The 26,357-nt window shown below is 38.6% G+C and overlaps 1 protein-coding gene across 4 annotated transcripts in view; it reads left to right on the top strand.

Annotated features, from left to right (window-relative positions):
• The window catches only part of ATRN (attractin), a 149,670-nt gene that overhangs the window by 36,471 nt on the left and 86,842 nt on the right, over nucleotides 1–26,357 (top strand). For all 4 annotated transcript variants that reach the window (XM_066387329.1, XM_066387328.1, XM_066387330.1 and 1 more), the window contains exons 3-8: nucleotides 1,309–1,422; nucleotides 6,369–6,497; nucleotides 10,502–10,707; nucleotides 12,069–12,237; nucleotides 23,910–24,000; nucleotides 24,895–25,138. In XM_066387329.1, coding sequence (XP_066243426.1) covers nucleotides 1,309–1,422; nucleotides 6,369–6,497; nucleotides 10,502–10,707; nucleotides 12,069–12,237; nucleotides 23,910–24,000; nucleotides 24,895–25,138 — 953 coding nt within the window. The remainder of the gene's footprint in view (nucleotides 1–1,308; nucleotides 1,423–6,368; nucleotides 6,498–10,501; nucleotides 10,708–12,068; nucleotides 12,238–23,909; nucleotides 24,001–24,894; nucleotides 25,139–26,357) is intronic.

Raw genomic sequence — 26,357 nt, 5'->3', positions numbered from 1 at the left:
AGCAGGAACTAAATGGTATTGCTAATACCAAGAACTTTTTGAGTGCTATTTGAGCTGAAGCCAGGCTAGAAATTGAAAGTGTGAATGGGATATGAGGAAATGGAGAAAACAGAGTCTTCTATAGCAGTGGTCCCCAAACCCCGGGCCACGGACTGGTACCGGTCCGTGGGCCATTTGGTACGGGTCCGCAGAGAAAGAATAAATAACATGAAACGTGGTCAGAATAACAAATTTAAATATAGCCTGAATAATGAGGACATGCTCGTTCCTCCTTTAACTTAGCCCAATAACTATCGTAAGTTCGACAATTATATTTTAAAATACCACAGTTTTTATGCTGGTCGCATAATTTTATTTTGTGCATTTATCCGTCCCACCCTAAAGGCCGTGAAAATATTTTCTGACATTAAACCGGTCTGTGGCCCAAAAAAGGTTGGGGACCACTGTTCTATAGTGTTTCACTCCGTTAAAAGGAGAAAGGGCAGGGTAATAGCTAGAAGGAAAGTTGGGATTTGAAACTTATGTTTTGTTGTTTCTTATAAAATATGTGATACTTAAAGGATATTTAAATGTGGATGTGGAAGTTCAGATGAGAGGGAGATATTGAATATTTGAGAGATGGAAATAAGTAGGTGTATCTCTTTTGCCAATGGGAATTTGAGAGATTTTTGTCTGAATGCTGAGCATCAGCAGGGAGGTGTGGCTGAATGGTTTGAAATAGTAATTGAGAATAGCAGTCGTAGAGAAAGAGGTAGAGAGAGAGTTAGTAGTAGGACTACTGGCAGAATTGAAGTGCCATTTGAAGTTGGTGAGCTGAGACCAGTGCTGGAACCAGCCTACTCACTAGTGTGACTTTCTCTGGCATGGCTTAGTTTCTTTTGGATTCAATCTAAGTTAAAGCAGATAACCCGTTTTCCTCTAGATCAGGGCTTTTGCCAGGTAGTTCCGTGAAAAGACAGAGGGGCAGGGAAGTTTAGAGAATCAGCAAGTGTGTTTGTGAAATGAAGTGGTGTGGAATCTTAAGTTGAATAAGGAAGTGCAGAAATAGAAGGGCTGATGAGTTGTTTCAGAGGCTGTTAATGAATGGCTACCTTATAGACCAAAGGCCCAAAGAAGCATAGACCGTGTCTGTTTTGTTTATCATTGGATGTTTAGTGGTCTCTAGCACATAGTAAATGCTAAGTAAATCTTTGATGAGTACAGTTTACTATAATTTCTTCTCTCTGTAAATTCTTTAAAAATCTAGCTATATATTATTTCAAATATTTGATATTTATGATTATTATAAATTTCTTTTTCTTTTTCCAGGCCAAATAGAATAATGAGACTTCGTTTCAATCATTTTGCTACAGAGTGTAGTTGGGACCATTTATATGTTTATGATGGAGACTCAGTTTATGCACCACTAATTGCTGCTTTTAGGTAAGCTCACTCATATAAGTAGTTAATTATATGATTTCTGAATTTAAACATACCTCCTAGACTGCATTCTTACTGGACTCACCTTTATCATCTCTTAACACATATTTCCTGGAAAGAGTTCTAGCTCTGGAGGCCTGAGTTGGTTTCCTGTAGCTACTAGGTAAGTTTCTGGGCAGATTACTTAGCCTCTCTTTTTAGCTTCCTGCTCTATACAGTTGTGACAGTAGTATTATTCATCTGCTTCTCATAGTGGTGGTGAAGTTTACATTTTAAAAAATGTTTTGTGAGAAATATATTGAATAATAATATTTCTGTGAAAAAATTAAATCGGGTCACGTTCATCTTAATTCTTGTTATGTTCCTCATTACATAGGAGGTATTGAATTCAAATATAGGGTATGTGTGTATTTATGTATATGCATTAATATGGATGAGGGTAACTTTTTGGAGGAATACACAGAAAATGAATAATGGTTACCTGAGGAAAATGAGGAATATACGATATACCAATTATGCACTGTGATTTTTAAAATAAGTATATTCTATATTAGTAGTTAAACAAAATAGCTTAACACCAAATATTTGGGGTGTTCTAAAATTGTATTTGGCATTTCGGTTTTTATTAAAAATAAGTGGCTGTGTTATCTTTTAGACCACATGGGAATTCAAAACCATCCTATTTTTGTTCCTTTTACTTGATAGGAGATTTATAAAATAATATTTTTCAAAAATACGCCTCTTTAGAGAGCCATAGTTGTCATTTTTCACCTGTAATACACTTATTGGACGTTTCTCCCCTCAAATATTTTATTTCCTTGACCTTAAATAGAAATCAGTTTAACAAATATTTTTTGTAATTCCTCACATTGGACTAGTCTCATGTGGGTGAGTAGTACATGAGTTGCCAAAGGACACAGGAGATCAGGGGGCGAATGTGCCCTGGTATTTCTCCCCTCCCTTTGTCTTAGAAATCTCTCTAACATATCTTTGAACTAAGAACCAGTTTTAAAGATTCACTTATGGGGTAAAAAAGAGCAGGATGGATAGACCATGCTAAGCATTAAAATGTCATTTGCTAAACATGGAGCATGTATATCTTTATGCCAGAATTTGAATCATACCTTACATAGCAGGAGGCACCTCAAACTTAAACATAAGCACAAAAACTACCTAAAGTATGATGATATCATTATAGTCCTTGTTGGGGGTACACTTGATACTGAGTTCGTTAATCCAAATTTATGGAGTCCCTGTTATGTGCTGGGCACTTTGAATCAGCTTGCCATTAGTCCTGTGGGAACATCAGCCAAGCAGGTATGCATAATCAGTCCTGTGGTTTACTTGGACTAGGTATTTGATGAGCAGACATGTAGATCAACAGCAACAACAAAACAAGCAGAAGGCTGCAATTGTTCTAATTAATGACTTTTGAGAGAAGCCAAAATATGTGTACAGATAACAGAATTTTTAGGTTTCTATAAGAAAAAAAGTTGGTTAATTGATAATATAAATTAATCCATTGATTGTGTTAAAATTTAAGCTGTGGCATGGATTTGAATATGAATTTTCTAAAATTATAGTGAGAGAATATATGTTTAAAATTTACCTGAAACACAAAACCACTGATACGCAGAACAATTTGGAAACCACTGTTTAGGCTAAAACGCCCTGTCACAGAATGGGGAGCTGAGGAGTGCTGTTGGGTCCAGAGGAGTTGGGTGGAGGAATCAACCCAGTGGTGCTGTGCTGTGGGGCCTGCAGTGCATTTAAATGCTTTAGCTTTCAGTTCTAAAACCCAAAATGAGGGGGTGTTCTCTCTGGGTTTATTGCAAACTATGAAGTTTAATTTGACTTCAAACTGGTTGATCACATTTATCTTTTATATATTAAAGTTCTGAGAAATCAGTCTCTTTCTCACAAACAGTATCCTGACTTGTTTCCAGCTAAATACTGTCCATACGCCTCTTCTAGGCTCCGGGGCTGCAGGCTGGGGCTTTGTTCCTGGGACTCAGGACCCTCCCCTCGCTACTAAACTCACTTCCCACCACACGAGTCTCTCCCGGCTGCCTGCCCTTCGCTCCAGGGAGCTGGGCAGCCCTCTCCGCGTTTCCGCTCTTCCTACCAGTCTCAGTGTGGCTTCTTCAGTGTTCCTTGGTTGAAGAGTCCACTTAGTTTAGGCCAAAGTTGGTTTTTCCAGATGATAGTTCTTAAAATTAGTTTGTAATCCACTTTGGTTCTGGGAGGTGGATGTTGGAACGTCCACCTACTCCAGCGCCATCTTGTCTTCCTATATTAAAGTTCTGAATAAAATTTGTTTAATAAACAATTTGATTACGAGACAAATTTGAGAACCATTGGAACACATCTCTTCTAGTTCTACCACATTATCATTTTGTGGTGCATTCAGTTCAACAAACACACAAGGGTGGCACCTTCGTTGAGCAGCTGTCCTGCTAGGATCTCCTGGTAGGGAGATGCAGCGGTGGTAGTGGGGATGGAGCAGGGAGACTAGTTTTCCTCTCTTAGAACATTCTTCAAAAGAACATTACTGCTTTTTAAGTTTTTTTGTTTGTTTTTTTAATAAAGTCACATGTTGATGAGGCCAGACAGTTGTTTAGACTGTGAAGAGCTGCTCGGGGAAGGTTTGTGACAGAGGGATTCGGTCCGTCTGTCCAGCTCCCCGCTGAAATCGCAGTCAGACCATGGCACAGTTAGAGAAGGTAGTCAGAGGCAGGCACGTCTCTCCTGTTCCTGGACCCATTTTGCCAGTCAGAATATAGACCCTCAGAATATAGGGCCCTTTGCTGGGCCCCTACCCCTGACTTTCCAAATTTGTCTTTCCTTCTTCCCCATCTCCCTGCCCTTGAGGAGCGGATAGTCTTATAGGAGACAGGTGTGTCAAACCAAGGAGCACAAAAATTAGGGGGTCAGGGAACGTGCAGATACTCCAGTACTTTCAGCCTTTTGTATAGTGCATTTTCACCAATGAAATTAAAGTTGGTTTTGCATCTCATTTGCATAATAGAACAACTTTCTTTGACTTGTCGTTTGCTTTTCTGATCTTGTATAATTTAGAAAAATGCTTTTTTTTTTTTTACCACTTCATATTCATTTTGAAATACAGTATCCCCTAATTTTTATGAGCAGTATATGTAGTGAGGCTGGTAAAGTCAGGCTGTGCTCTAGGTGTATTCAGAGAGCCCATGTCTGTCTGGGACAGTGGTGTATTAAGAAAATATTTTAGCCTGACCAGGTGGTGGCGCAGTGGATAGAGCGCTGGACTGGGATGTGGAGGACCCAGGTTCGAGACCCCGAGGTCGCCAGCTTGAGTGCGGGCTCATCTGGTTTGAGCAAAGCTCACCAGCTTGGACCCAAGGTCGCTGGCTCGAGCAAGGGGTTACTCGGTCTGCTGTAGCCCCACGGTCAAGGCACATATGAGAAAGCAATCAATGAACAACTAAGGTATCGCAACACGCAACAAAAAACTAATGATTGATGGTTCTCATCTCTCCATTCCTGTCTGTCTGTCCCTGTCTATCACTCTCTCTGACTCTGTAAAAAATAAAGATAAATAATAATAAAAAAAAGAAAATATTTTAGTTCAGTGATTTTCCAAAAAAGGTTCTAAACAGTTAAAAGCTCTGTGTTTAAAACATAAGATTATGCAGAACCCCAGGGCACGCAGTTCCTGATTTGCTCAACTTGAACAGCTGGCTTCAGCCTAGCTGTGCCTGCATTTATCTGTGGACTTCACGGCAGGGGCTGGAGGCGGGCGGCTCCGGGTGGTGGTGGAATGCATGCCCATAGCGTCACTTCCTCACCCACGCACTTCCCATTACCTTTCACGCTGGGATGAGGCTGTACTTGTGTTCATTTACTCTGTAAAAGTTTATTTTTGTCACAAACCAGTTTTATTTTTACACCAGGAGAAAGCAACTCATTCTAGAGCTGTCACAATTTCAAGTTTTTGAAGTGAAAAGAAAGCAAATGCCTGAGCTCCTCCAACAGTGGGGAAGCTAATCCTCTCTCCAGTATGGTGGTTGTCTAGTACAGATAGCCCTCTCAGCCTGTCTGTGACTCTCATCCTTTCTGCCTCCACCCATTCTGCCGTTCATCCTACACAATGAAGTGTCCCTACCATCTAAGTTAGCTGTCACTTACTGAGCACCTCCTAGTGTGGGGCACTGCGTAAGCATTTCACTTACTTTAACAGTTCAATTCTCATTGCATCACTGTGAGGTAGAAAGGCTTTCTCTCATTGTGCATTTGGGGAAACTGAGGTTTAGTGATGATGGTGACATGCCCCAACATGTGGAGCAAAGATCGGAGCTCATGTCTCTGATCCTGAAGCTCATGCTAGGATAACAGAGAGTTCAGGGTCTCCTACAATGACAGAAGCTCCCAACCCTTTTCTGTGCCAGTATTTCTTAGGGGAAAAGTGCTTTTGACAAACCCATTTCTAGGTGGCCCTGGTCCTGCAATGACTTACCCCTTCAGCATTTCAAGGGGGTTAGGTGTATGAAACTGAAGAATGCATGATGATGGCTGAAACCTTTATTTTGGTTTCTGATCAAATGTCACCTCTCCCTAGGGACCTTCCCTAACTTCTCTGTCTGAAGTAGTACCTTTTACTTTGTTCAGTTTCCCTTCATAGCATTTTTCTCTGCCTGGTATATATACACACCTGGTTGAGGAGGGGAGGAGCTGCGTCTAAGCTCATTGTCGTTTTCTAAGGTGAACTCCATGAGGGCAGAAACTTCTTCACTGTTGTGTTCTTGGTACCTAGAACAGTGCCTCACATGCATTCATCATAGGAAGTTGCCCCCTCTTCCTGGAAGTGGCTTTTTTAATTATAAGGGTGGATTCCAGCTCTGAATTTGCTTTTGTTGCCATGTGATGTGTCTGTGATTGTGTTTCCCTTTGTAAGAAATGTGTTTTCATTTCAGCGGCCTCATCGTTCCCGAGAGAGATGGCAACGAGACTGTCCCTGAGGTTGTTGCCACATCAGGTTATGCCCTGCTGCATTTTTTTAGTGATGCTGCTTATAATTTGACTGGATTTAATATCACTTACAAGTAAGATACTTAAGTCTAATATTTGTGATTTTATTCAAAAGACTATATACTTTAACAGTAGTAATGGCTAGCATATATTGAAGGCATATGGTGTGCCAGGCATTGTGCAAAGCAATTTGAATGAATTTTCTCATTTAAAATGTTTTAAAACTCAGTGAAATATGGGTACTGTCTACTTGTTTTATAATTGAGGAAACTAGTGGGAACCAATAAAGTAAATTGTCAAAGTGGTGGGACCACAGTTTCAACCCAGATCTTACTGCTGTTGAGCTTCTCCTGGAAGAGAGGGGCATTTTCCTGCTAATGAATTTAAACAATGAGGAGTTTTGCTAAGGATGATATAACAAATAGTAGTAGTTTTTATGTACTCAGTGGTTGGACCATTGATGACATCTTAGATGAGGTTACAAAGGAAATGTAGGCAGACAGTCCTTGGCAGCATTTGGAATTTATTGTGATAGGAGAGAGGCTAACTTTGGTCTTTTCTTTTTTTCCTTTTAAGAAATGCTCCCCCCCCCGATTAAATGAACCTCAATAAAGGAAGTAAATTCCGCTAAAGGGCGGCTGCTGTTTTTGTTTTTGTGGGCTAGCCCATTCTCTGTGTCACTGCTTCACTAGTAAACTCACTTCACATCAAACTCTAAAAAAAGTCTCTTCATAAGTAGTTAAATTCATAAAATGCCATAAACAAGTGGCTTGTAAAAAGAGCTTCTATGGCCTTCAGAGCCTGAAATGCTATTTGGCCTTTTGCAGAATAAGTTTGCCAGCTCTTGGCATAGGCAGTGACCTCCGTATGTAACCTTGACATTGGGTTCTTTTTCTGCCTATTTTCTCATGACCTCAGTATTCATTCGGGCTAGTTTAAAGCCATTCTATCTTGATTACTATGGTGATTCAGTCTTTCCGGCGCCCAGGGTTTGTGACTTGGCAGCCTGGGCAGCTTATCACAGTCCTAGCAAGGTGAGTTTTAGTGACATAGGCAGGCATAAGGGCTGGGTAGAGGGGAGAGGCTGATTAGTTTGGTAAAGAGACATTGATATTTGGATCTAGGACTTAGAATTGCTGTCAGGGCAGGGATGTCATCCGGGAACTACTGGTATGTGGACAGTGACTGACTGACCAATGGGGCCTGTGCACAGTGAGGAAAGGGATAGTAGAGGCATTAAGGGGGAGAGGAATGTCAGTGAGTTTAGTTGCCACATAAGCTCAGAGAATCAAGTCTCAAGAAGGAGGAAGCTGACAGCTATGAGGTTGAATAAGCAGAGGAGGCTTTGGGTCACCCTAGCTGGGGACGGTGGAGTCGGGGACCTGGTAGAAATGGAAGATTTAAAAGTCATAGCATTGAGAGTGGGAAACTCTGGTGAATTTCTTCTCTGAAGGGGAGGGAAGGAGGTTGGGCAGATGTGGATTTAGGCTAGGGCTTCTCAAACTTCACACATAAACTTCTGGAGGACTTGTTAAGACAGATTCCTGGGCCCTACCCAGAGATTGTAGTTCAGAGCTGGGCCTGAGAATCTGTATTTCGAAATAGCTAGTGGGTGCCACAGCTACTGCCTGTCTGTGGCCCACATTCTGAGTAGCATTGTGTTAGCCATTTTGGGTTCCCTGTAGGTTCCTAGGTCAGGGGTGAAGGAGCATAGGCTTCACTGTTAAATGGCCCCTCACTGTAACTGCTTTGGGGAAGAAGAGAAACTCAAGGGAATAAGTGAGCACCTCAGGAGAGGAGGCAGTTCAAGCACCCCTTGACATCAGAAGCCCTTTTCCCATCATCACGGGAGAGCTCTTCTCCTAGCTCTGTGGTTAGTATCTTCCTTAGGAATGCATATATTTCTTAACCTGATTGGTGTGGAGGGAAGGCTTGATCTCTCCGGGAGACCGTAATAAGTATTTGTTAAACGAAGGAATGATGAAGTTATCATAAATTGTATTAGCTTCTTGGTTCCAAGTCTCTATTCTTTAAATAAAGAAATACTAGCCTGACTAGGTGGTGGCACAGTGGATAAAGCGTCAGACTGGGACACAGAGGACCTAGGTTTGAAACCCTGAGGTCCCCGGCTTGAGCGCAGGTGGGCTCATCTGGTTTGAGCACAGCTCACCAGCTTGAGCCCAAGGTCGCTGGCTTGGGCAAGGGGTCACTTGGTTTGCTGTAGCCCTCCAATCAAGGCCCATATGAGAAAGCAATCAATGAACAGCTAAGGAGCCGCAACGAAGAATTGATCTCTCTCCCTACCTGTCTGTCTGTCCCTCTCCCTGTCTGTCTGTCTGTCTCTCTCTCTCTCTGTTACAAAATAAATAAATAAATAAAAATTAAAAAGAAATCCTAAACTGTTTTAGGGGTCTCAGACCCTATGAAAAGCAATGTAAAATGATGGTTTTTATAAGAGAAAAATGTTCAGAAGCACATACATAGAACACTGTTGTTCATTTTCCTGATGTCCTCAGGTAGCTTTGGGCTGACCTCTGCTGGAATAACCATAGCTACTCAGCCGTTCCCTCATTTTCTTTTAAAAGAAGAAAAAACAAATAGTTATATCTTATTTTCACACAAATTTGCACTCTACCTTAAAATTTCTCATTCTGAGTCATATTTTAAACACAGAAAATTAGACTCATTTTCTTACTACTTCAGTTTAGACAGATATACAAGTAATGTTTTGATGTATTACCTGCAGTTTTCACATTTTAGAGATACTGGAGTGATTTTTGTTCAGTTACATTAAGTTTTAGTTATGTTCTGTTCCCTCATGTGTGGTTAATAAATGTGCTGGTAGGAAATTCTTTTACATGATCAGTATAAGGCATAGATTTGAGCACATTATGGAAATGACTTCCCTCATTTTTCTTCTAGGCCTTTTATAAAAATGAAGTGTGATTGTTGTGGCCATTTCAGCATAACAAGTCCAATCTGAAATTTAGACTTCATTTTTTGTAAACTTTTGCCTTGCAAGGCCTTTTTCTAAATAAAGATGAAATTGACCTTAACTGAAGATTTACTTATGCTTAAGTATTGTTATATAGAAACAATAGGCATCACTTTTTAGAAGCCTACAGGAATGTCATTCAGTTTTTTTTTAACAAATACTTTAATAATTCTGCTTACTGGAGCTTGAAAAGTAAGCATATGCATTGGTCATATTGTAATAATAATACAGATTATAAAAATACTGTATATAAATTTAAAAATTTTATTATACATATGTCATATTTGATATTTAGGTGTAGGCAGGAACATTAATTAGCTTGTTTTTGTTACTATTTCCTGATTTTCTGACATGCTTTGCTATAAAATTTCATTTCTGTTTTCATTACAGGCCTTAGAAGAAATCTACACTCTTACAGTATCTTGATAGTTCATATATTCCTCCCCTTTTAAAATGAATTATGACTTTTCAAAGTGCTGTCAATACAATTATCTTAAGTCATGTTATTATGAACTCATTATAGTTAAACTCTTGTATTAAGTTAAACTGGCCTTACCTCTTCTTCCATTGGAAATGAGTAGATATACTTAGGAATTTTAAATGGACCAATCTGGGCAGTAATCTTTAACAAATTCTAGGAATTTTCAGACTATCCAGAGGGTTCTATATACTGTGAAGATGGTATTGTATTGTTGGCAATTTGTTTTATCCTTTTCCTCTCCAAACTTGCAAGCATGCATTTGGCAATTTTGTAATGCTCATCATTTGTGGGCTACCAGGAATAGGATAGTCATGCCATCTTTCAGAACCTAAGCCTGGGCATTTTGCAAGAATCTTTTGTCTCTTTGTAAGTTCTTTAGGTAGTCTTTAAGGAAATTCAACAAGGTCAATTTGATTTCATTACTTGCTCTAGCTATTCAGTGTTGGGTGACCCTATTTAGGCTGAATGGTGAGTACTGCAGCTATGCTTGTGAATGAACTGGAGAGACAGTGACATTCTTAAGCCTTGTGTAGGAGGAAGTTCTGCTAAATTATTTCAAGTGTTGCTTTGTTTTGATTAATTTTCTCCCACTGTTTTTATAGTTTTGACATGTGTCCGAATAATTGCTCAGGCCAAGGAGAATGTAAGATCAGTAATAGCAGCAACACTGTCCAGTGTGAATGTTCTGAAAACTGGAGAGGTGAAGCCTGTGACATTCCTCACTGTGTAAATAACTGTGGTTTTCCTCATCGAGGCATCTGCAATTCCAGTGACATCAGAGGGTGTTCCTGCTTCTCAGAGTGGCAGGGTAGGAGCTTCTTTCATTTTTCTTCCAATTAACAGTGTATTTCTAGTTTAATAACTTGTAATTGACCTTATTTCTAGCATCTGTACCCTTTATTGGGCTTCTTTACAAGTCTTTGAATTTCATAGATATGTGGTTGTGGTCTCTCTAGAATTGGGGAGGGGTCTGACATTCATGAAAGCTGGAGAACTTAGTCTCGGCCATAAGAAGACAGAGCAGAGAGCCAAGCTTGGAGGTGGGGCAAGAACTGACACTAACAGTGTCTCCTCAGAAACTTTAAATATATAGTAAAATTCTAAAGTAGCCAGCTAATGGAGTTATCTGTAGATAAAAATTATTAAAGAAGCTTTAGCAAATTCCTTAAGGGGTGGGTGATAACTATTGATACTGATTTAGTGATTTTCTTTATATATACATTTATCTCTTCCTCAGACTACATTTATTGTGAAAGGAAATATACTTATTTAAATGCTTTATTTGTTCAGGTTGGCTGAAGTCAAAGAGGTAAATAATTAAAATACTTGAGTGCGTACCACTGTGCAAATGTTGCAGGAGAAACTTCTCAGAATAGAGTTTTTTTATTTTCCAAGAAATAAGTAGTTTGTATTATTACTCCTGGGATCAGTTTTTACATTTTAGCCCTAAAGTTTTGTTTTTTTTTTATTTGAGTTATAATCCCTTTGTCTTTTTTCCTCTGACAGCTACTGAAACAAGTATTTTATTACTAAAAAATCCTAACTTGCATATGGTCAGGTCATCGTTAAGAATTATGTGACTCGGCCCTGGCCGGTTGGCTCAGTGGTAGAGCGTCGGCCTGGCGTGCAGAAGTCCCGGGTTCGATTCCCGGCCAGGGCACACAGGAGAGGCGCCCATCTGCTTCTCCACCCCTCCCCCTCTCCTTCCTCTCTGTCTCTCTCTTCCCCTCCCGCAGCTAAGGCTCCATTGGAGCAAAGATGGCCCGGGCGCTGGGGATGGCTCTGTGGCCTCTGCAGTGACTCTGGTCGCGACATAGCGATGCCCCGGAGGGGCAGAGCTTCGCACCTGGTGGGCATGCCGGGTGGATCCTGGTCGGGCACATGCGGGAGTCTGTCTGACTGTCTCTCCCGTTTCCAGCTTCAGGGGAGAAAAAAAAAAAAAAAAAGAATTATGTGACTCTGAGTTTTATGAGAGATTACTGCATTACTGTTGGTCTCTAGCTTTGAGTCAATTAAAAGTACAAATTAAAATGGATATTTCTAATATCTAGACTGCTAAAGGAATAGACTAAGTATTCTTTAGGTATTTGTTACATTTAGATGATTAAAACTTGAAATGCAATAGTTTAAGCTGCAATTTTGTGAAGCTAATTTATTACCTTTTATTAGGTCCCGGCTGTTCAATTCCTGTACCAGCTAACCAGTCATTTTGGACTCAAGAGGAATATTCTAACCCAAAGCTCCCCAGAGCCTCTCATAAAGCTGTGGTCAATGGAAATATAATGTGGATTGTTGGAGGATATATGTTTAACCACTCAGATTACAGCATGGTTCTCGCGTAAGTTGTTTTAAACACTTTTACAAGAAGCTTAGTTTTTAGTTTTGAAAATTTATAAAGTAAATATAAGCAATCATCCGTGATTCCATTACCTGGTAGAAAAATCTCTGTTAACATTTTGGTAGTAGTAGTCCAGATATTTTTGACATATCCTTAGTTTTTGAAATTGGGAGCCATAAAGAATTCATTATAATAAGCAATAATTCATCTTTTCCAGATTCTGTCTCTCATGTTTTGCTTTAGATACCTATAGTAGGTTCTGTATAAATAGGGGATTACTTTGTCTCTTTGTTTAATTAATATATCAATAGGTCCAATGCTTTGAATTCATAGTTCATAGTGAAAATTAGGCCATTGTCTAATACTTTCCAGAATTCAAGATCATTTTGCTGATCTCATGCCACTCTTCTTGAAAGGAAAGTGTATGTTGTCATAGTGGAATTAGCTATGGAGATTGACTTTTGGGAGAAATTTATCAACACTTACTCATACTGATTTTGTGCCCTGGAACTGTTTTCCAGGCATTTTCTATTAATGAAGGTTGTCAAAAACTAGCATCTGTTCTTTAAGGGACTCTGAAAATATGGCAGCAGTGGCACAGTTTCTGAATCCCCCTAAATATAGTAACTAAAACACACAGAACAACTAGGAAACACACAAAAACACACCTATCTATAACAAAATTTGGTTAGAGGTATTTACACCAATGGGTAGGGCTAAGCTTCTGACAGCTACAAGACCTGTGTGGTCTAAGCAACTGTGCAGGAGGAAGCGAAGGGGAGCAATGTGACCACTGACAGAATCCAGTACCCCTGGGAGAGACTGACTTGGGAGCTCAGCCAGCCGTTAGAGAAGAGCAGCTGCAATTGGAAAGATTTCTGCATATTCTAGTAATGGGGTCAGTTCAAGGGATCTGTAGTAGGATCTGAAGGGGCTGCAGCAATTTATGCTATATTAACTTTGGAGTGAACCAGCCAGTCTCTGCAGGTGAAAGTTCCACACTGAGAAGAAAATGCTGGGAAGAGAATTCAAATTGAGCAGGATGAGGGCAATCAAGACAAGTTCCAGATAACAGTCAGGGAAGGGAACAGAGCCAGGAGAGCGCAACAAGCCAACTGCCATGTATTTGAACACTAAACTACAACAGAAGGGCAAGCTAGAGAGCTGCGAAATTAGAAAAACTATCCTAAACGAAGCTGCTCCTGCACAAATTCAGGAAAAAGTAATTTTACTTAAAATTGATCAACAGAAAAAGATCATGGTCAAATCCCTTAGAAAATTACAAGAAAAAGAATAAGAAATAGACTAATACCCCTTCATACCTGAAAGACAGTAGAAAAATATTCTCATAAAACTGATAAAAATTATAATTTTGTATTCCAAAACAAGCTTAAATATAATAAGAAAATTATGTAATACATGAAAGAATAATATAATCAGAACAAGAAAAATTTATGAATGAGTCAATGGACATTAGGAAAGAATTTTAAAATAATGTCGGAATGCCTTACCCGTGGCTGCGCAGTGAATAGAGCTCCTACCTGAAATGCTGAGGCCGCCGGTTTGAAACACTGGACTTGCCCAGTCCAGGCACATAAAACAAGCAACCAGTGAACAGCTAGAGAGAAGCAACTATGTCTTCTGGCCTGCCCTTACTCTCTCTGGAAAATCAATAAATGCAATCTTTAAAAATAATAATAATTCCGAATTGAAGACAAACCTAGAAGAAACACAGTAAATGTATAGATAATCCTTTAGAAGTAGAACATAAAAAAGGAAAATATAAAAACTCATGAAAAAGTGAAGGTCACTTTTCCCTGTTCTTTGTGGTAAGTAAAGTTAAGAAGGCTGGACAACATAGAGCAAATAGGAGAAAACTCTGAAAGGTAGAAATAAGGCAGTCTGGCTAGCGGCCTCCAGACTCAAGGAATGACTTACTAGTAAGTTCCAAAAGTTTTCTTTTTGTTTCCTATATTCAAGACTTGCTGTTGGAAAAATTGGCAATCTGGAAAAGCCAATAGGCACAAGCTGAAAAAGCCCCAGGAAAAACCTGTTCTGTCTAGCCCAAGGACAAGGAAGGGGATAGCTTAACAAGACAGAAAACTTTTAGACACTAACCACTCTACTGTAACCAAACACCACAGAAGAACTATGGCCCCACCCCAACCCCTAACAGCAAAGTCTGAGTGGAGAGTCTAGATTTTCACCTTTGCCATGACGTGGTGAGATGCTTTAACCCCCCAGGCAGGTTAGTGTTAGAAAAGGTCAGTTAAGAAACTGGGACTTTCTTCTTTACCAAGTAGTATTGAGGTATCAGTGTCATGGGAGACTTTGTGGGGAGCCTGGATTTCTCCCCTCATCTTGCAGTAAAGGCAGTAGTGATCGGCTTTCTCCTTCCCTCACTGGACCAGTGTCAGAGGAGGCCTACTCTAAGATTTTAAAAAGATCCAGCATCTCCTGTCATGGTACCCAAAATGTTCAGATTTCAATCGAAAATCATTTGTCATGTTAACAGCCAGAAAAATCTAAACTTGAATGAGAAAAGGCAATCAAGAGACAAGCCAAAATGACACAATTATTAGAATTATGCTTTAATGAGTGATTGTAGAACACTTGAAACAAATGAAAAATAGAAAGTCTCACCAAAGAAATGGAAAATATGGAAGAAAAATCAAATGTAAATTTTAGAACTGAAAAATAATCAAAACAAAAATCTCAGTGGATAGGCTCAATAGCAGAATGCAGAAGACAAAGGAGTCAGTGAATTTGTAGAACAATGGGGAATCTTCAATCTGAACAACAAAGAGAAAATAGAATATTAAAAAATAAACAAAAGCCCAGAGACCTGTGGACTATAAAAAAAAAAACAACCCTTAACATTTTTGTTACCAGAGGAGTCCTAGAAGGAGAAAAGAAGGAGGTTGTGTCTGAAAAGATATTTGAAGAAATAATTGTCAAAAATTGCCAGTTTGGCAAAAGACATGCCCAAATAGATTTAATAATCTGGGCAAACTCTTAACAGTCTTGGGTTGTGCAGGACTTTACAGTTCATTGGTTCTTTCTCATTCTTTCATTCTTCTGCTCAGATATCATACTTTTCATTTTTTAAATGTCCACCACATTTTCTCCTATTTTCATTCTCAGCTGATGGCCTTGCTTCCTGTTTGTATCTTGCAAGATAAAGGTTATCGGCAAGGACTTGTGTCAACTTCCACCACAACATTTAGCCTTTACCTATACATCTACGCTCGTTTATTCCGTCTTTTGTTTCTATACGTGAGAGCTATGCAGTAGACAGTTTCTATTTTGGTTATGATGGAAATGTTCTATATTTACACTGTCATGTCACTAGTCACAGTGGTTTTTGTGCACTTAAAATGTAGCTAGTGTGACAAAAGAGCTGAATTTAAAATTTTCAATTCTTAGTCCTTGTCTTTCACCAACATTTGATATAACCAGTCCCTTCACCCCTTTTAAACATTTTCTTCACTTGGCTTCCAGGACACTACATTCTCTTGATGTTTTTCTTAACTGCTTATTCCTCCTTCACCTCCTTAGCTGGTTCCTTTTCAGCTGGCTGACTCTGCATGATGATGTGCCTTGTCCTCAGCCTGTGGGCCTCTTATATTTACGTTCTTTGTGATCACATGTAATATTTTGGCCTGTAGACTGTCACTCCCAAATTTATGTCTGTAGCCTGGACTTTGCACCAGAACCCATATTGTCACCTCTTTATTTGACATCTTCATCTTTTGGTTGTCTGTTAGACATCTTAAGCTCACTGTATACAGCCTGACCAGGTGGTAGCGCAGTGGATAAAGCATTGGACTGGGATACAGAGGACCCAGGGTCAAAACCCTGAGGTCGCCGACGTGAGCACAGGCTCATCCAGCTTGAGAGTGGGCTCACCAGCTTGAGCTCGAGGTTGCTTGAGTGTGGGATCATAGACATGACCCCATGGTCACTGGCTTGAACCCAGAAGCCATTGACTTGAAGCCCAAGGTCACTGGCTTGAGCAGGGGGTCACTCACTCTGCTGTAGCCACCCGGTTAAGGCACATATGAGAAAGCAATCAATGAACAACTGAGGTGCCTCAGCGAAGAACTGGTGCTTCTCATCTTTCTTCTTGCTTGTCTGTCCCTCTCTCTGTCTCTCTCACTAAAAAACAAACAAAAACAAAACAAAACTCACTGTGCCCAGAACTGGTCTTTCTTCCAGCCTGTTCTTGGCCCAAATGTCTCTCAGTTAATGATCACCCCATCCATCTATTTGCTTAAGCTGAACATTTTGGAGTCTTCCTTCATTTCTTGTTTTTTTACAACCTATATTGATAGTGTATTAGTTATCTCTTGCTTCATAAAAGTTACCACAAACTTGGCAGCTTAAAACAAAATACATTTATTACCTTCTAGTTTCTGCTTGTCAAGAGTCTAGGCAGAGTTTAACTGGGTCCTGATCAGTCAGGATGTTACCTGGCCTGGGTTCTCATCTAGAGGCTCAGCGGTGAAAAATTTACATTCATCCTCACTCAGGTTGTTGGCAGAATCCATTTACTTGTGGTTGTAGGACTGATGGGCACAGCTTCTTGCTAGCTCTTGACTGGAGGCCACCCGTAATGTTTAAAAGCCACCCACAGTTCCTTATCACTTGAGCATCCCCAAAATGAGTGCTTACTTCATCAGACACCAGGAGAATCTCCAGATCTGGCCATTTTTTACCTTCCCAGACTCAACTTGTTCCCCTCCTGCCTTCATTCACTGTTCTCTTGCCTCACTAGCCACCTTTCTGGACCTAAAATTCATGTGTATACTGACTTTAATGGTCTTTGAGCTTACAATTCCCTCTGTCTACAGTATTCCTGCTATTGTAGCTCAGGGCAATGTTTTGTCACCCTTTAGGTCTTAGTTTTAACTGTCCCACAGAGAACTCTTCCCTGACCATTCAGTTCAGACAGGTTCTCCCTGTCCATTTCCATAGTTCTCATTTCTTTAGAGCAGTGTCATAATTTTTAATTCTATTTGTGCCCATTGTGCTTGCTCATTTTATGCCCTTTCCACTATAAATTCTCCAAGATTAGGGACTTTGTTAACTCACTCAAGTCAGGGCTTAACTCATAGAATATACTCAAGTAAGTATTTATAAAATGAATGAGAGAGTAAATGAATTATGGTTGACACTCAAGCAACAATGTGGGGGGGGGGGGGGGGTTGTGGCACTGATCTTCCACACAGTTGAAAATCCACATATATTATAATTACAGTTGGCCCTCCACACATCATGGGTTCCCACCCTTGAAGCTGACCCTTGAACAGAACAGAGCTACAAGAGTCATTTGAACTGCAGAGGTCAATTGAACTGTGGTCTGTTGAAAAAAATCTGCATATAAATGGACCTGTGCAGTTCAAGGTCTTGTTGTTTAAGAGTCAACTATATTTATTTCCTTCTCAAATATTTGTTCCTAGAAATATTATTGTCACCTATTTCTTTTATTTGGTATACCTCATAAACCTCATTTTTTTTATAGATTGTATCATTTTTTTCTGCTTGTACTTAATCAAAACATGAGTTTTATAGCCTTATTTCATGAAAATATTAATATAGTTTTAAATAAATTTTTAATAATTCAGGAAAAGTAAACATTGACTCCTTTTAGAAGTATTTTTAGAATTTAGATTATAAATTAATCATCATCTGTACTGTTACGTAAGTTATTTCAGGAATTGCTTACTCTCTTTTCTCCACAGTGATGTTAATTAAAAACTTTTAAGTTGCATTGTAAAGCAGTTCCCATCTTATGTCACCCAAGAATCCTCTTGCAGAACCATTAGTCTTGGTCTTATGGGTTAAGATTTCTAACTGAAACTTGATCACTGAATTTCTTTCCTTTGAGCAAAAGAGAGTTTTCTAAAAAGTTTTAAAAAATAGTAAATTAAGGAAACAAAATAAGAAAAGCAGAATCCAGTAAACTTTAAAACAGACTCACAGGAAACAGCAAGACAGACCCCCTTCTCTATTCCACAGAAACCACTGGGTGAGATTCAAGAATGCTCACTAATAGCCTCAAATATAGGAAGAAGAAAACTGAGTGGGTGTCATTGTTTCTTCACTCTTTTAACTGAAAAGTAGGAGACTTAAAAACAAAATCTCAAAGGAAAGGAGAGTCTGGGTAATTTATTGTAATCGACCTGAGCCCCAACATTTCCTCAGACTTCAGGAAAGTGGATAGCACATAGAATACCAGCTTTCACTAATGCTGAGAGGAAGAGATAAATTTATCTTAGATACAGTGGGAAAAGAATTAAGAAATCAACCCACATCTTGCAATAAAATGTCTGGAGAACAGTGTCCAACCACAAACAAGAGGAAAGAAGCAACATTGTCATTTATGCAAGTACTTTGTGGTGAAAAAAATGAAAGAAAAGAACAGCATGTAAAAGCTGACAACCAGTCAGAGAGGAAGGGTAACTTCAAAGAGCAGAAGATCCCTTCCAACTGCCTTGTGTTATAGATCAACCTAATGAGAATTTAAATAAAAAAAACAAACAACAAGCTGAAAGACAAGATGATAATAACAATGAGATGAATTAGGAGATTATACCCCTAAAGAAATACAAATAAATTATGTGCAGCTAAAAACTAGAATAAAAATTAAATTACAGTTTAATAGACATGATTCCAGTAAATACAGGTGAAAAGCTTAAAATAGAAAAAAAAAACAACACAGAATGCAGAAAGATTTAATATAAAGATAATTACTGTCACTGAAGAAAAGAACCTAACAAATAGAACAAAGAGATTGGAATAGCATAAGATGTTTTAGGAAAATTTCATAGCTCAGTGATAAGACTTGTTTTAATCAAATAATTGAACTTTAATTTTAAGGACAAAATCAGTGAGGAACAAAATTTTTGTTGCATCCACAAAAACGCTTGTGGTTTTTTTTTTGCAACGCTTGTTTTTTATGCTCCTCATACTTCAGAAAGTCGAGGACAATTTTTTTTTTTGTATTTTTTCTGAAGTTGGAAACGGGGAGGCAGTCAGACAGACTCCCGCATGCGCCCGACCGGTATCCACCCGGCACGCCCACCAGGGGACGATGCTCTGCCCATCTGGGGCGTCTCTCCGCTACAACCAGAGCCATTCTAGCACCTGAGGCAGAGGCCACAGAGCCATCCTCAGCACCGAGGCCAACTTTGCTCCAATGGAACCTTGGCTGCGGGAGGGGAATAGACAGACAGAGAGGAAGGAGAGGGGAAGGGGTGGAGAAGCAGATGGATGCTTCTCTTGTGTGCCCTGGCCGGGAATCGAATCCAGGACTCCTACACGCCAGGCCGACACTCTACCACTGAGCCAACTGGCCAGGGCAAGTCGAGGACAATTTTTATGTCATTATAATCTTGCAGATGAGTTGAATAACCAATTGGAACCTCTGAAAATAGGCAATATATGCACAAGTCACAAATGATGAAATATTGCACCTTTGACGTTAAAGTGTGTAATAGCCACATATATAACAGAAGGTGTCGGGACTATTCTTACATTTACGCCTACTCGAAGAAGCCATGGTTTGATCTTAAAACAAAATAAGAGGGTGTTTTTATCAGATAATAATTTTTTACATTTAAAAACAACTACAATTATGTAAAAGTGATGTTTGTAAAACATTAATTGCCTTGTGGTTATGTTCAATTCAAGAGTCGCCGCCCTTTAACTCCAATTTAAAAACCAATGCATGCCATTAACTGTAACAAAAGAAATTAAAATTGCATAAAAACTAGAGTATACACCAAAAAATGGATTTCAGATTTGGAATCAGCGATGCAGAAATATATAGAAACAGTTCTAAAACCTCATGCAACAGAAAATGAAAAAAAAAATTGTTCCCCAGTGGTGGGTGAGAAGCCTCAGATAGTTCTGTGCCTACAATCTCTGCAGAGCCTTTGCTGTAGTCTTTGGATGGCCAGACACTGTAACTAGAATACCAGGCCACTGTGGGTGGTGGAGTATGTACCTACCCTGTGGCATGATGGTTATTGTGTTATCAGCCAACCAGGACAAGTTTGTGAGAGAGATGGCTACAGCTCTGTGGAAGACACCTGTTTCTGAATTTCTAGTTTGTCTTATTGTGGATTCATCTTCCAGAAGAAGTAGTATTTATTTGGTACCTGGAATTTCTTACGGTTTTTTGTTTGTTTGTTTTCCGAAACAGAGAGAGAGAGTTAGAGAGAGGGATAGACAGGAACGGAGAGATGAGAAGCATCAATCATTAGTTTTTCGTTGCGCGTTGCAACACCTTAGTTGTTCATTGATTGCTTTCTCATATATGCCTTGACCACAGGCCTTCAGCAGACCGAGTAACCCCTTGCTCAAGCCAGCGACCTTGGGCTCAAGCCAGTGAGCTTTTGCTCAAACCAGATGAGCCCGCACTCAAGCTGGCGACGTTGGGGTCTCGAACCTGGGTCTTCCGCATCCCAGTCTGATGCTCTATCCACTGCGCCTCCACTGCGCCACTGCCTGGTCAGGCGAATTTCTTATGTTTTATTACATTAATATTATTCCTGTCTTGTATTTGCTTCTCTGTGTTTTGAAAAGAATGAGACCATTATATAAGTATCTACTGGCAATTTATTTTAGCCGAGTTATTGGATCTTGCCAGTCCCAGTGCTTCTGACAAGCTCTTGGGCTGATATGTTGTTGACAAAGAAAGAACAAAATGCAGACTGGACACCCTCTATTTCACTTGAAAAAAATATGGATTCGATCATGCAGAGACTTGTATCTCTGCTCCCTCTATCTTTCCTTTCTTTCAAGCTTACAGAAACAGGCCTCTGCCTGAATATTAGGTGTGTGTTTTCAGAAGCCACAATAGTCCTTCTCAGAAAACATCTTCCATAGTCAGAACTCTACAAAAGTGTTGCAGTGTTATGCAGTCAATTTTGTAAATCCATTTTCCTAGATAGTTTTATTTTTACCTAGAGTATAATATTGTGTCTTTAAAAATAGTGAGAGAAAGATATAGAGAGAGAGAAAGAGAAGAAGGGAGAGAAGAAGAGGGAAAGAGGGCCAGGGAGAGAGAATGAGAATGATTGAGACTTCTCCAGACTTCTAAGCAGAAAAGCAAACCACATGAAAAGGGGGAGGGGGACCAGACTTGCCTCACACTTCTCCATAGCAACACTTAATACCAGCATTCAAGGGAGCAATATCTGCAAATTTCTGAAGAAAAAAAAGAATGGCTCAAGAATATTATACCCAGCCAAGGTGTCATTCAACTGTAAAGCTAGCAAGCAGATACTATTATTAAACATGAAAGAATTTAGAGAAAGGATTACATATGAGCTTAACTAGAAAAAGGCTACTTGACAGGGAAATCCAGCCAATTAAGAATTAAAGGCTCAAGAAAGAGAAGTCATGGTAAGAGAACTATTCAGCTAAAATATAGATTTAGTACTAAGTAACTGTGAATTATAGAATGGAATATGAATGTTGTGACCTGGACAATGTAAAAATTATATAACAAATTGGGAGGGAAAATGGGAGGAAACGTGTGTGCTAAAGTTTTCAACTTTCAAAGCAGGAAGTGAGTGGATTCTGTCTAAAATTAAATTGTATATAACTTAAGAACTACAGTGAATTCAACTTCTAAATTTTTCATGTATTTAAAAAATGTAGAATACTCAAACAATACATAAAGTCATAGGTAGTATTAATCTTTGTACTGTTTATATTTAATAAATGTCACCATTTTGCTAAATTTGTTTCAGATCATGTATATAATACTTAAGACAAAAGGAAAGATTTAGAGAAAAATAATGAATTCTGCTGTATTTACTATCCTGGTTAGGAAGTAAAACATTGTGAATATAGTTGAAGATGCCTTTATGCCCCTCCATAATCTCAGAGATAATTAATATTCTGATTTTGTAGTGTCATTTGTTCATTTACATATTTTTACACTTTACATATAAAATATTCTGTAGGTTGCTTCTTTAGCTTTACATTGTTTCAAGAATTATTTTGATAATATCACATATTGCTTGAATATATTAATTTTTCTCTGTATAAGTATCTGTTATAGAGATATGCTGTACTTATTAACCCATTTTCTATTGATAGGCATTTGTTTCCTTTTTTGCTATTATGAATTGTGATAAAACTTTCTGACATCTTCTTGTTTACCTATAGTAATGATTTGCATAATTAAAAAACTTAGATTGCCTGACCAGCCGGTGGCGCAGTGGATAGAGCGTCGGACTGGGATGCAGAGGACCCAGGTTCGAGACCCCGACGTCGCCAGTTTGAGTGCGGGCTCATCTGGTTTGAGCAAAATCCCACCAGCTTGAGCCCAAGGTCACTGGCTCCAGCAAGGGGTTACTCAGTCTGCTGAAGGCCCATGGTCAAGGCACATATGAGAAAGCAATCAATGAACAACTAAAGTGTTGCAACGCGCAATGAAAAACTAATGATTGATGCTTCTCATCTCTCTCCATTCCTGTCTGTCTGTCCCTGTCTATCCCTCTCTCTGACTCACTCTCTGTCTCTGTAAAAAATAAATAAATTAAAAAAAAAAAAACAGATTATTCAGGGAAACAGAAAATAAATAAACATTTAAAATATAACAATAGCATTGGGGTTTTTTTTAGTTTTTCTATTAAATTATATAAAAATTAAACACTATTCATTAAATGTATTCCCTGTAGCATGATCTCCTTTGTATAAATATATATATTGTTACTCTATTCTTTCTATATATAAGCATTGAAAAATATCTGAAATGATGTTTAGTTAATGTTAATGATATTTCTTTTTAGGTAATGAAATGTGGGATCATTTTTATGATTTTAGCTCTTTTTATTTTTACATTGGTTACATTCTTCATAATGAATATTATGATTTTAATAAAAACAGTAAAGTGATATTTTCCTCAAAGACAAACTCAAAGTGAATATTCTAAGATATTGAATATGATTGAGAGGCAAAGCAAGAATATAAATGATTTTCTTTTTGGCATTTTTGTATAAAATGTATTTATAGTATAATTGAAATGTTATAATGATATAGCTTTCTTAAAATATGAATTTTAAAAATCAGAGTTCCTTGCCTGACCAGGTGGTGGCACAGTGAATGGAGTGTCGGGCTGGGATGCAGAGGACCCAGGTTCAAAACCCTGAGGTCTCTAGCCTGAGCATGGGCTCAGCCGGCTTGAGCCCAAAGGTCGCTGGCTTGAGCAAGCGGTCATTTGCTGTACTGTAGCCCACCAGTCAAGGCACATACAAGAAAGCAATCAGTGAACAACTAAACTGCCGCAGTGAAGATGGATGCTTCTCATCTCTCTCCCTTCCTGCCTGTCTGTCCCTCTCTGTCTTGCTCACTGAAAAAAAAAAAAAAAAAAAGTTTAAGTTCCTTAAGTATAATCCAGCTTTCAATTGTCTAGACTGTGTGTAGACAAGGTTTTCAGGAAGCATTAGGAACTTTTAATAGATTTCTTTCTTTCTTGTCTCAGAGCTGTGCAGCCCAGACCTCCCCTTCCTGAGTTCTCATCTGATAGTAGGCCTAGATGTTAGGTTTGTTCACCCAGGTGCCTCCTCGTGTGCCTAGTGGATGTAATGAGCATCTTCAAACTGATTATATCACAAATAAAAGTGAAACAATGCCATCTGTTTATTTTGTAGGTATGACCTTGCTTCTAGGGAGTGGCTTGCACTGAACCATTCTGTGAACAACGTGGTTGTTAGATATGGCCATTCTTTAGCATTATACAAGGTAAAACATCTCACTCTGTCCTGAGCTAGAAACTCAGCTCTTCCACAATGACTTTGTCACATTTTGTGATTGAAAAGCTATTAAATGTTGTTTTTTCCCCTATTATTTTTGATTGTGGTAAAATACGCATTTATCATCTTAACCAGTTTTTAATGTAAATTCAGTTGTATTAAGTACATCCATGATGTTCTGTAACAATCACCACCATCCATTTCTGTAACTCTTCTCATCCTATAAAATTGCAACTCTACACCCGTTAAACAACACTAAATCCTAATTTCTTCCTCCCCCAGCCACTGACAAGCACCATTCTATTTTGTGTTCCTATGATTTTAACTTTAGTATTGGTTTTTAATTGGGAGAAAACTTTCTACTTGGTGGTGGGGTATACAATTAGCTAATGTATAAGTAGAAGTTAAAGTGAAAACATTTAACACGAGAGATTTTAATGGATTCAAATTGTACTGCAATATTATGATTATGGTACTAAATGATTAAAAATTAATATAATGTAGATTAGCGTTTACATTCATTAGCAAAGTTAGCCAAGAGTAGCCACATTGCGATACATTGCGATATAACTGAATAATCATTTTTACTTCCTTGTCTTTGTGATTTATGGTAGGATGAGGACTCTTTTCAACTTTATTTTTTCAGATCATTTTATTGTAACAGATTTTGCATGAGAAAGCCCAAGAAAAGTGGCAAATTGTTAGATATAGAATACGATTTACTTTATTTTGTTTATTTTGCCATATTTTTTAGAAATTCATTGAAAGCTGCATTTCTCTAATATTTTTTAAGCTAAGAATACTATTGAGGTTTTGAACTGCTTTTCTGCTCATATTTAATCCTTTTGATATTTTTAGAATTTTATTCACATTTTTGCTCTAGGATAAAATTTACATGTATGGAGGAAAAATTGATTCAACTGGGAATGTAACCAATGAGTTGAGAGTGTTTCATATTCATAATGAATCATGGGTATTGTTGACTCCCAAAGCAAAGGAGCAGTATGCAGTGGTTGGGCACTCAGCACACATTGTCACATTGAAAACTAACCGAGTGGTCATGCTGGTCATCTTTGGTCACTGCCCTCTCTATGGATATATAAGCAATGTACAGGAATATGACTTGGGTAAGTATATTTTTCCACTGAGTTTTTTTGAATGTCAGATTTAAAACCTTTACTCTTTATTATTGTGGCTTTTTAACAAGATTCAACCTAACCTTGACCCAGTACTTTATCTTGAAATGCAGTTAACATCGATAGTTATTAGTGAAATTCAGATTATTGATGCTGCTATGTGGTATGTAAAAATGAATCAAAACAACATATTCTGAAGAAAAATAGTATTTGGTCAGCCCTTTAGAGATTCATTTAAAGGAATATGATCTTCCTTTATATATATATATATATATATATATATATATATTTTTTTTTTTTTTTTTTTTTAACAGAGACAGAGAGAGAGAGTCAGAGAGAGGGATAGACAGGGACAGACAGACAGGAACAGAGAGATGAGAAGCATCAATCATTAGTTTTTCGTTGCGCGTGGCAACACCTTAGTTGTTCATTGATTGCTTCTCATATGTGCCTTGACCGCGGGCCTTCAGCAGACCGAGTAACCCCTTGCTCGAGCCAGTGACCTTAGGCTCAAGCTGGTGAGCTTTTGCTCAAACCAGATGAGCCCGCGCTCAAGCTAGCGACCTCAGGGTCTCGAACCCGGGTCTTCCGCATCCTAGTCTGACGCTCTATCCACTGCGCCACCACCGCCTGGTCAGGCATAATTTTTTAAAAAATTTTTATTGTATCTTTTGTTACAAAGTGGAGTACTAGCTATAATTTTTTTTTAAGATTTTACTTATTAATTTTACAGAGAGAGGAGGTTTGGAGGGGAGCCAGAAGTATCAACTCATAGCTGCTTCACTTTAGTTGCTCATTGCTTGCTAGTTGCTTGTAGTATATGCCTTGACCAGGTTTCTGAACCGGTGATCTCAGCATTCCAGGTTAATGCTCTATCCACTGTGCCACCACAGGCCAGGATAGCTACAGTTTATATTTGGAGAAAGTAGATCCATAAAGCACATGTGTGTATTGGTCAGTAAAGGTACGGGGAATTAAATGCTTGGTTAAGGGGAATCTGAGTCTTATTTTTTATTTATTGGTTTTTTAATTGAATTTTATGGGGGTGACCCTGGTTAACAATTACAGTATACAGATTAGGAACATATAAGTCCTTTAAGTTTAATGTAATTCTTTTCCTACATGGCATATTAGAACATCAGAACGTTTAACAAACTGACTTTAAGAAAAGAAAGTTATGTGCATCAGTTCTCCTGAAATCTCTTGTCTT

This window comes from Saccopteryx leptura, chromosome 5 (assembly GCF_036850995.1).
Source record: "Saccopteryx leptura isolate mSacLep1 chromosome 5, mSacLep1_pri_phased_curated, whole genome shotgun sequence".
In the NCBI taxonomy this organism is placed as follows: domain Eukaryota; kingdom Metazoa; phylum Chordata; class Mammalia; order Chiroptera; family Emballonuridae; genus Saccopteryx; species Saccopteryx leptura.
This window is presented reverse-complemented; position numbering and strand designations above follow the sequence as displayed.